This window comes from Oncorhynchus masou, chromosome 30 (genome assembly GCF_036934945.1).
Source record: "Oncorhynchus masou masou isolate Uvic2021 chromosome 30, UVic_Omas_1.1, whole genome shotgun sequence".
Taxonomy (NCBI): domain Eukaryota; kingdom Metazoa; phylum Chordata; class Actinopteri; order Salmoniformes; family Salmonidae; genus Oncorhynchus; species Oncorhynchus masou.
The window spans coordinates 53,655,180-53,665,733 of record NC_088241.1 but is presented as its reverse complement, the minus strand read 5'-3'; the positions used below and the strand labels follow the sequence as shown (position 1 = coordinate 53,665,733).

Genomic DNA, 10,554 nt, shown 5'->3' with positions numbered 1-10,554 from the left:
TAGTGAGAATCTTGAATATCGGCGGCGGTGATTGGCCCGTATGTTTGGCGCTCGTTGAAGCTGCAGTGGCCCGAGTGGGCGGCGAATGTGAGTGAAAGAGACGGAGAGAGACGTTTGAATAGTTGCTGAGGCGGAAATATAGAAATTGAGAAACTGTTCAGTAAAACATAATATTTTACAAGACGTTAATTCCGCATCAAACTATCCGTGTTATTTCCATTGGGAAGTACATTCCAGAAAGAAGCGTAGCAAGCCGGTGTTAGCTAGCTAGAGGACGCGCGAGGTGAATCGACTCCCCCTTTTTCTCGGTGCTAACGAGCTAGCCAACAAAACATAGTAACGTTAGTAATCCAATCCCGATCAACGAAAGATTCTCGCTTGGTGCGTATCGGATAGATCCCGAGTCACTTCATTGAATGAGGACTGACCTCCCTCTGCAGGTAGGAAATGCTGTCAAAATATACAATTCTTCTTTCCTCTGAAAAAAATAAAATAATAGCCACATATGTAACGTTAGCTAGCTATCTCTGTCTTGGTCGCTAGTTAGCTTGCTAGCTAACCGGCCAGCCATGTATGGAAGGTTAATGTTAGAATTGATACATTTATTCACTTGTTTGATCTGGAAGTTATCTTTGTAAATTATGCCAATAAGTTAGCCAGCCAATGAATGTGGAAAGATGACAGTTGTGTAACGTTATTTCGCTTTGCAAATTAACTGGAGTGTTTGTCTGCGGTGGAGGCGCGGAAGGGTTTTACTTTCTTCACTTCAAATCGTACCAGGTTTACACGTTTACTCCCAACATTGAACTTTATTGAACTGTGTAGCGGTGTCATTCATCCTTTTAACATTAGTTAGCTAGCTAAATCGAATTATTTGTCAGGATGGTTTGAAATTGACATTTTAGCTAGCTAACATCTGAATTTGGAAATGTGCATGATACTAACGTTAGCTACCTCGAGAACCGCGAGCTAGTGTTCGCTACAATTCTATAAGAAATGAGTCACATTTGACATGACAGCAATGACAATGACAGAATTAGGCTCTAATGTGTGTCACTCGAGGCAGTTGAGAGCGAAAGGTGAAAGCCTTCCCGACTCTGATACTTGTTGTTCTTCATATTTTCAATTGGGGCGCTATTCAGCAACTTGCCACTACATACCAGTAATATGGCACAAGTCTAGTACAGAATAGAACTCGCCAGCTTGTAGTCCTAAAAACCGGAAATGATTTACCTCTGGTTAGTTTAGACATTTCTATGAGGAAGGAATAGGGTTTTAGAATAAACTCCGATAATAAGGTCTGACATTAACACAGGCTTATGAGATCTTATACGTTTAGTTCTATAATGGTAATAAAGTCTTTATTTGCGTTATATATATTTTTTTAAGTATTACATAAATGCTTCAAAGTGATGTTAGCTGATGAAGATGGTTTCATAGAACAAAACGTATAAGATCTCCTAACATGTCTGTGGTAAACACACAGGCCTTATTTTGGGCGTTTATCCAAAAACCTCGTTTAAAAAAAATTGCTGAAAGACTGTTCAACGAACCATGGAGTTAGTGCCTACAAAAAGAGACGCATTTACTATTGTCCTCTATTACCTTTTAATTATAATACTGTTAATTGTCCCCTCCATCTTTGAGTATTGAGCCCTTCAATCTAACATATGAACATGTTTGTATTGAACTGTTGAACACACAAATTTGACATAGAATTTTCAGTGATGTGTAATTCTACAGTAAGTCTTACTCCTTTCCTCTATGCGTGGCAAAGCCCTAAACATGAGCATCCAGTGTGGTGACTGGTGTGATAAGATAACAGATTTTCATGGCAACACAGGATACTGTATTTCCTTAAGGTAGGAGATCCATTGGGTTAGACCCACCCAGGCAAGACAGATGCACAATATCAGTGCAGATTAAGAAAATAATACATTCTAGTTCCTTTAGTCAGAACTATAGGCAGTGTTCTTTCTAGCAGTATGTGATCAGTAAGTTGTTTTGACCAATCACAGACAATGCAATGTATTTATTATGTTTAGTCTGCAGGGTTTTTCTGGGTGAAGATGGTGGTGGGGGTGGGACCATGGGTTTGGCCAATGGTGCAGTCACTGACTTAAAATGTTAGAGGCCCTCCAGTTGGCCATAGTGACAAAATGTAGCTGTTTTAAAGCTCATGTCCTGCAATTCTACACATTTTGCTAAGAGGAAAAGGATGCCGTTTTAAAGCAAATTTCGTGCCATGGGGCTGAGATAACATGTCGCCATTTCAAAGTTGATTTCCTTAAATTCTACACATTTCACCATGGCTTATGCTATCTGAGTGACTCAAACATAACAAATCAATGGGTGCCCCATGCCATGACAAAAATACTTCTGAATGCATCATTTGGGGAATTTGACTGACTAGTGTTTATTTTGGTGATTGTTAGTTCTCAAAGATTATCTTATAAAAAATATATAGGTCCATTATCTTTTCTACTTACTTTATTTTTTTATTTTTTTTTTTTTATTTAACCTTTATTTAACCAGGTAGGCAAGTTGAGAACAAGTTATTTTTTACAATTGCGATTATATCTGGTTTTGGTCATTTTAATTTTACACAAAAAAAAATGTTCCACCCCCCAAATTATAAAATATATATAATTGTACTGTTTGGACATAGGAGGCTGGAAAAAACACTATGCAGAAAAAAACCTGAGTGTGTAATGTACAGTGTCTATTTTGTATACAACAGTACTCTGTTGGTAAGACAATTTCCCCTTGGGGACATTAAAGTTCATCCTATTCTAGATAGCAGTCACGTAGCAGACGCACAACTCTAATTTGATTTCTGTTGCCAATGACTTCGAACTAGAGCCCTCTCCAACATCCGTTTCTCCAGGCCTTATCGAGCAGAGAGACGCGGATGTTATTATGGAGGTTTCAATACTGTGTTTAGTTGGGACTGAGCATGTGTAATGGAAGCCAGCAAAGATTGATTTGTGATTTATGTTTTACCCCCAAGTAAATGGACAATGAATTTGAAACATGCAACCAGAAATTAGTTTGGGGGTGTTTCCCCTTATTTGTATGACTACGAACTGGCCTGGCATGACTGTCTCAGTGCAGCTGTAGAAAGGGAGTAGAGGCGGGAATTGAAACTGAAACAGCCGTTGACTCTGAAGAGACTGTGCATGCACCCTTATCAACATGTTCCATGACCAGCTATGGGGTCCAGCCGTTAATCCAGAACCATAGCTCTTTGCCTTTACTCTTGTACTGTGCATGGTTCTAAAGCTGTGTGTGTGTTCCAGGTTGACCATGGTGCTGACAGGGAAGCGGTCTGAGAAGGGACCAGTGTGTTGGAGGAGAAGGGTGAAATCTGAGTACATGAGGTTACGCCAACTCAAACGTTTCAGACGGGCTGATGAGGTCAAGGTACATATACACAAACAAACATTATAGATATATCTCACACACACACAGGTTTCTGACAGTGTCTCTCCCCCCAGAGTATGTTTAACTCTAACCGTCAGAGGATACTGGAGCGGACAGACATCCTGAACGCTGAGTGGAAGACCAGAAGGATCCAGCCCGTTCACATCATGACATCTGTTAGCTCCTTACGAGGGACCAGAGAGGTCAGCGCATGTTTCACAAACAACACACACCTTTCCAGAGATATTGAAAATCTACGTTACCAGTTTACTGTTTTTCACCAGTTAGGACTTTTTACACTTCACTTTCCAGTGGAGGCTTGTCTGAGTCCTCCAGTGTGTGTGTGGTCTTGTCTCCTACAGTGCACGGTGGACAGTGGTTTCTCTGAGTTCTCCAAACAGGTGATACCTCTGAAGACGCTCAACGCTGTAGCCTCTGTCCCTGTCATGTACTCCTGGTCCCCGCTACAGCAGAACTTCATGGTAAACACGCACACACTGCTACAGCAGAACTTCATGGTAAACACGCACACACTGCTACAGCAGAACTTCATGGTAAACACGCACACACTGCTACAGCAGAACTTCATGGTAAACACGCACACACTGCTACAGCAGAACTTCATGGTAAACACACTGCTACAGCAGAACTTCATGGTAAACACACTGCTACAGCAGAACTTCATGGTAAACACACTGCTACAGCAGAACTTCATGGTAATCACACTGCTACAGCAGAACTTCATGGTAAACACACTGCTACAGCAGAACTTCATGGTAAACACACTGCTACAGCAGAACTTCATGGTAAACACACTGCTACAGCAGAACTTCATGGTAATCGCACTGCTACAGCAGAACTTCATGGTAATCACACTGCTACAGCAGAACTTCATGGTAAACACACTGCTACAGCAGAACTTCATGGTAAACACACTGCTACAGCAGAACTTCATGGTAAACACGCAATACTAAGCTTGTTCTGACACGTGCACTAGAACCACATTTATCCAACCCAATGCCGTAGTCTAGTACCGACTTGATGATAGTGACGTCACAGACTATAATGGAGTTGTCCTGACACACCTGGTCTGCCTTGTAGGTAGAAGACGAAACTGTTCTCCACAACATCCCTTACATGGGAGACGAGATTCTGGACCAAGACGGAACCTTCATAGAAGAACTCATCAAGAACTACGATGGCAAAGTTCACGGAGACAGGGGTAAGACATGCACGTGCGTGCACGCTTGCGCGCACACACACACAAATATTTGATATTATCAAGTCTTGTGTTTTTGGATGTGTTGTGCGTGTTCATGTTAAATGACTGTCTGTGTTTCCAGAGTGCGGCTTCATCAATGATGAGATCTTTGTGGAGCTGGTGGGTGCCCTGACCCAGTACAGTGACAACGATGATGAGGATGATGATGAAGAAGAGCAGGAGTTTAAGCTTGAGAAGATGGAGCTCTGTGAGGCGAAGGACCACCTGGCCGAGGACCCCCGAAAGGAACCCCTGATCAACACTGACAGTAAGACAGACGGCCACTGCTATCATCCAACCGAGAATAGATATGGGCCCTATCCCAAAACCATTCCCTTAAACCTTTATCTCACAGATCTCTCCCCTAGTTCCCTTCCCTAGGTCCTTGTCCTTTCAGATTTCTATCTCTCCTTACGCTGTCCTGTGTGGGCTGACGCAGTGACTGTTGGTAGAAATTGTGTGTGTAGCCCCTTTGTCCTCTGCTTGCAGGCCAAGGCAGCAGTGACAGCTCTAAGAAGTTTCCGTCTGATAAGATCTTTGAAGCCATCTCCTCAATGTTCCCTGATAAGGGCTCAACAGAGGAACTTCGAGAAAAGTACCTACCCCTCTGTGTGTGTGTGTGTGTGTGTGTGTGTGTGTGTGTGTGTGTGTGTGTGTGTGTGTGTGTGTGTGTGTGTGTGTTTCATATAAAGTGTATGTGTATTAGGGCAGTGATGATGGAGTTTGGAGTAACAATTAATTGTCATGCAAATGGACACAGTTATTGTAATGATTTTTTATTTCTGAGCTTGTACTGTACATAATGCATATTTGCAAATGAGGTTTGTCATACCTAATGAATACAACACAGCTTTGATGGTACCCTGTCTCTCAAACTAATGTTTGGAGCTTTTGGAAATGAACCTTCTCTCAACTGTGCCGTTCTGGTCGTAAAACCATTACCAACTTTACCCTCTTGATGTAAAAAAAGAAAAACTGCTATTGGGTAAACTATATATAGTTGAATTCCCCCGTTACTAAAATTAATCTATGAAAATTATGACGATCATTCGTTTAGCTCAGTTATTGTCCATAATTGTTGGTTACACGATAATACGATTAATGTATCAGCCCGTGTGTGTCAGTAGAACATATTCCTGTCCTGCCTCAGATCTAATGGTGTGTGTGTGTGTGAGATCAGGTACAAGGAGCTGACAGAGCCCCAGTTGCCTGGTGCGTTGCCTCCAGAGTGTACTCCTAACATGGACGGTCCCAACGCTCGCTCCGTTCAGAGGGAACAGAGTCTACACTCCTTCCACACACTCTTCTGCCGACGCTGCTTCAAATACGACTGCTTCCTGCACCGTGAGTGTACGGACACAGACCCACACACTCTCTCACCACATTTGGACTGTTCTGCACCAACACTCTGACTTCACAATGACCCCTCATCTCTCTCGTCTTTGTATCTCTCTCTCCAGCCTTCCATGCGACTCCTAACACCTATAAGCGTAAGAACATGGAGAATCTGGTGGACAGTAAACCCTGTGGTGACGAGTGCTACATGTACCTGGTGCAGGCAAGTACACTCAGACACACACTCAGACACACATTCATACACCTTCAGTTCTGACTGTTGTTCTGTGGTGGTTGTCTAGGATGGATTGGTGAGGGAGTATCCTGACGGCATGGCAACCGAGAGGTCCAAAACCCCTTCCAAACGCCCAGTGAGCCGTCGCCGGGGACGACCCATTGGCAACAGCCGGCCCAGTACACCAACAGTCTCCACCGACACCAAAGACACGGACAGCGAGCGGGAGGGGAAAGACGACGATAATGACGATGACGATGATGATGATGATGACAAGAAGGACGAGACCACCAGCAGTTCAGGTACATACACACGTGCGCCAGCCAAACACCATACCCAGTCCTATGCACACACCCACACACTAACCATTGCCTTTTATGTAATCCAGAGGGTAACTCACGGTGCCAGACTCCAGTGAAGTTGAAGCTGACGTGTGACCCTCAAGTTGTTGATTGGAGCGGAGCCGAGGCTTCACTCTTTAGGGTTCTCATCGGAACCTACTACGACAACTACTGCGCTATAGCACGGCTCATAGGAACCAAGACCTGCAGACAGGTCTGTTTTTATCACCACAGCACCTATGCATTTCTCTCGCTTTCTCTCCCATGACTTCCTCTTTACTTGGCAGGTTTTATGGAAAGACATTTTGTATATTGTCTGGTAATGGGTGTGTCTCTAGGTATATGAGTTCAGAGTGAAGGAGTCGAGTATCATCGCTCGCGCTCCGGCTGAGGATGAAGACACGCCCCCTCGCAAGAAGAAGAGGAAACACAGGTACGCCATGCCCAAATATGGACAGACTACTTCAGGGTGCAATAATGGGCTGACTGCAGGACATAGTCAGAAGCTCTGGTTGTCAACTTCCATGGAAAAGACTACTCACGATCTTCCTTTTTAGGTTGTGGGCCACTCACTGCAGGAAGATCCAACTGAAGAAAGGTGACGATTGTCTCTAGAACTCTCCTGACATTACAGCCTCACTCAATCTTAGAATGTGATTGAATGTGTTTTTTTTGATCATTGTGATTCATTTATCAGTTTTTATCTTTGACAGCGCTGACCTGTGCTTGACCCCTCCCCTTGTAGATGGTTCGTCCAACCACGTGTATAACTACCAGCCATGTGACCACCCCCGCCAGCCCTGTGACTCCTCCTGTCCCTGTGTCACTGCTCAGAACTTCTGTGAGAAGTTCTGCCAGTGCAGCTCAGAGTGTGAGGAAATGTTTTAATACTTTATTTTGATCCATAATTACAGTGCAAACCAGTCCACACTCTCAAATCGTCTCTCTATCTCTGTGTGTGGGTAGGTCAGAACCGTTTCCCAGGCTGCAGGTGTAAGGCCCAGTGTAACACTAAACAGTGTCCGTGTTACCTGGCGGTCAGAGAGTGTGACCCTGACCTGTGTCTGACCTGCGGAGCCGCTGAACACTGGGACAGCAAGAACGTCTCCTGTAAAAACTGCTCCATACAGAGGGGAGCCAAGAAGGTAACACACACACACACACACTTGATATCAGTAGCTCACTCTTGTGATTTTTTTTTTTCTCCTCCCCCCCCCTCTCAGCACCTGCTCCTAGCTCCGTCTGACGTAGCAGGCTGGGGCATCTTCATCAAAGAGCCAGTTCAGAAGAATGAGTTCATCTCTGAGTACTGTGGGGAGGTGAGACTTGGCCCTGTGTCTGTCAGGGTGATGGTTTTGTTTGACTTGTGTGTAATGTACAAGCCTGTGGAAAATAATTGTTTTATTCTCCGTGTTGTTTTTTCTCTCCCCTCCTTGTAGATAATCTCCCAAGATGAGGCAGATCGCAGAGGGAAGGTCTACGACAAATACATGTGTAGCTTCCTCTTCAACCTCAACAACGGTAACACACATGCATACAAAAGTATTGAAATACTGTTTTTGATAAGCTAAGTGGGAGGGAAAGCTAATTATTTCTCTCTCCACCCCAGATTTTGTGGTGGATGCTACGAGGAAAGGAAACAAGATTCGTTTCGCCAACCATTCCGTCCACCCCAACTGCTATGCAAAAGGTCAGACAATGCCATAATCCCTTTCATTAGTTGATTTTGGGTGACTGTTTCCAGAGAGGATCAGACGTGGTGTGCTACGGTACTGTTTAAACCACCAGATGTATAGTATGTCAGCTGATCCAGCCAGTTGTGTATAACCTCATACACCGGCAGATGGGACCAACAGACGTTACTGATGTAGAGTTTCACTGATAAGACCTCTGTGTTGTGCTAACAGTCTCCTATCTCTGCAGTGATGATGGTGAATGGGGACCACAGGATAGGGATCTTTGCTAAGAGAACCATCCAGACTGGAGAAGAGCTCTTCTTTGACTACCGGTCAGTATATACGGGTTACTAACCAGCATGTCTGCAGCCATTTCAATCTGAATACCCTGTGAAGAGGTTGTCTAAAACTTGCTCCTTGTTTGGTCTCATTGACACACTTATACGTATGCATACTCACACACTTTGTGGTTGATTTGATGTCTGTAGCTAACTTGTCTTATCTCTCAGGTACAGTCAAGCAGATGCTCTGAAGTACGTCGGCATCGAGCGGGAATCAGAGATGCCATGATCCCCTCTTCTACCTCTAGATCAAAGGCCTTACGCACGCACGCTCTTCTCTTCAGGAAACACAAACGACTCATTGTCGGAATCCTGGGGTGCTTCAAGAATTCTGGGAAGTTTAGACTTTTTTCCCACTTTGAATAGTTTTTCTACCAACAAATCTTCCTGTTCAGAGTCATGTAGGACTCATTGCTATGGTCACTAGAACGGTCTTTCCTCAATTTACAGCTAACTAACACATAAACAGGTCTTAATAAATCCACTGCGGGGATCTCTTTAGCTCTGTTACTCTTTTTATACTTGATCCAAATCCATGGACACATTGACTCAACCATAACAAGTGGTTGTTGAACATTTTACTTAGCCCCTGACTACCAGCTAGACTAAATGCAGGTTAAAAACATATGTGACTGACTTTTTCCCCCTAGCCAGTGTCCAAACCCCTTAGCCTCAGACCCCACAGACCCACTCTTGAACGCCCGAACACTGTTTTGAGACTATAGCCTGATATCTGAGGTGACAGTGTACGATGCATGTTGACCAGCAGCACTACCTGTTTTTTTTCTTTCTCTGACTTCTGGTTTATTCCTAAAACTATATTCTGTCTTTAATTTCTTCAAGTTTTGAACATTTGATGACCATTGACCACCTGAGGCATGCTTTGATACAATCTCTATTCTAGATGGTGCTAACTAAGACGGTGTGATGTTTTGTAAATGCCCCCAGGTATCCACTTCTGCTGTGCCTTGAATCTCGTCGTTAGAACACTGAATAGTCACTTGATTAGAGCCCTTAAGTGTTGATTTATTGATAAAGATGTATCCTCAATCTGGTTAATGCATGATGATGAAAGCTTCCATGTTTGTAGTCCCGGGAAGACCTCACTGCTACTATAATCTAGTGATGCCTGGTGCTTGTGAATACTGCAGACTTGAACCAGCCTTGAATAATGTTAACGTCTTCACCTGCAGTGGGACGAACTGCTCCGATTTATCTCCTGTTTTTACTGTAACTTTGTCAACTTTTACCAGCAACTGAGGGAGAGCTCTGTAAAGACCTACAGACAGATCTAGATGACTGACGGTTGTGTTTAGATGGAAGTCAGGAGCCGATCTCCTTTAAGTAGTTTGTTGCTCATGTTAGTACAGGGGTGGGGAACTCTGGTTCTTGGGAGATCCATTGATTCAATGTCACAGCTTACACCAGGTCTAAATCGGTCTGACTGGAAAACCAGCAGATACAGCAGCTCGAGGACAAGTATCTCACCCATCTGTTTAGGATGTATACTTCCTGAGTTGTAGAGCCAGCTGGCGTCCAGTGGGATTGGACATTACAGAATGTTCATAGAAATATAGGCCTACTACATAGAACAGCGGTGCTTCTGTCAAGGAATAGGGAAACTGCTCTATACAAATGATATATTGACTGTTGTGTAACGTTTCCTCCAGTTGTCTAGCCGGGACCACTACTGTCTGACTTCCAAGGTGCTGATTTTTACTGTCTTTACAGGGAGTATTGTTCAAAGTGATCCAGAATAAAATGAGAAAATGAAGGTGTCCAATTGTTTTGGTTTTTAACCACTGACAACCAAAACCTTGTATGCATTTTAAAACCACTTCAGTAATGAGTAATTTTGTACAAACAACTCTTTTCAGAGTTGTGTTAAATGAGCGGTATAGACTACAGTGCTATAATTAAGCAATAAGCCACGAGGGGGTGT

The 10,554-nt window shown here is 43.6% G+C and overlaps 1 protein-coding gene across 4 annotated transcripts; it reads left to right on the top strand.

The window, feature by feature from the left end:
• The first annotated feature begins 57 nt into the window (after positions 1 to 57).
• Positions 58 to 10,390, top strand: ezh2 (enhancer of zeste 2 polycomb repressive complex 2 subunit). 4 transcript variants are annotated; one of them, XM_064949319.1, is made up of 20 exons: positions 58 to 440; positions 3,300 to 3,423; positions 3,498 to 3,626; positions 3,786 to 3,905; positions 4,525 to 4,645; positions 4,767 to 4,952; positions 5,174 to 5,283; positions 5,869 to 6,034; positions 6,145 to 6,242; positions 6,322 to 6,556; positions 6,643 to 6,809; positions 6,934 to 7,028; positions 7,153 to 7,193; positions 7,341 to 7,466; positions 7,562 to 7,740; positions 7,819 to 7,914; positions 8,035 to 8,116; positions 8,205 to 8,285; positions 8,519 to 8,603; positions 8,781 to 10,390. In XM_064949319.1, exons 2-20 carry the CDS (start codon positions 3,307 to 3,309, stop codon positions 8,839 to 8,841), a joined length of 2,295 nt encoding a protein of 764 aa, XP_064805391.1. In that variant the 5' UTR covers positions 58 to 440; positions 3,300 to 3,306; the 3' UTR covers positions 8,842 to 10,390. The 4 variants fall into 4 exon arrangements, with proteins under 4 accessions (XP_064805391.1, XP_064805390.1, XP_064805389.1 ...); XM_064949320.1 differs by having other exon boundaries at positions 59 to 440; positions 5,869 to 6,028; XM_064949318.1 differs by having other exon boundaries at positions 5,869 to 6,028; positions 7,562 to 7,914.
• Positions 10,391 to 10,554: the final 164 nt, after the last annotated feature.

What these genes read in the sequence shown, in the direction of transcription:
- ezh2 (XM_064949317.1), top strand. Translation starts at nt 3,307, where the DNA reads ATGGTGCTGACAGGGAAGCGGTCTGAGAAGGGACCAGTGTGTTGGAGG. An exon ending in CCTTACGAGGGACCAGAGAG is followed by an intron (nt 3,627 to 3,785) that starts GTCAGCGCATGT and finishes TGTCTCCTACAG; the next exon opens with TGCACGGTGGACAGTGGTTT. An exon ending in CTGCTTCCTGCACCGTGAGT is followed by an intron (nt 6,035 to 6,144) that starts GTACGGACACAG and finishes CTCTCTCTCCAG; the next exon opens with CCTTCCATGCGACTCCTAAC.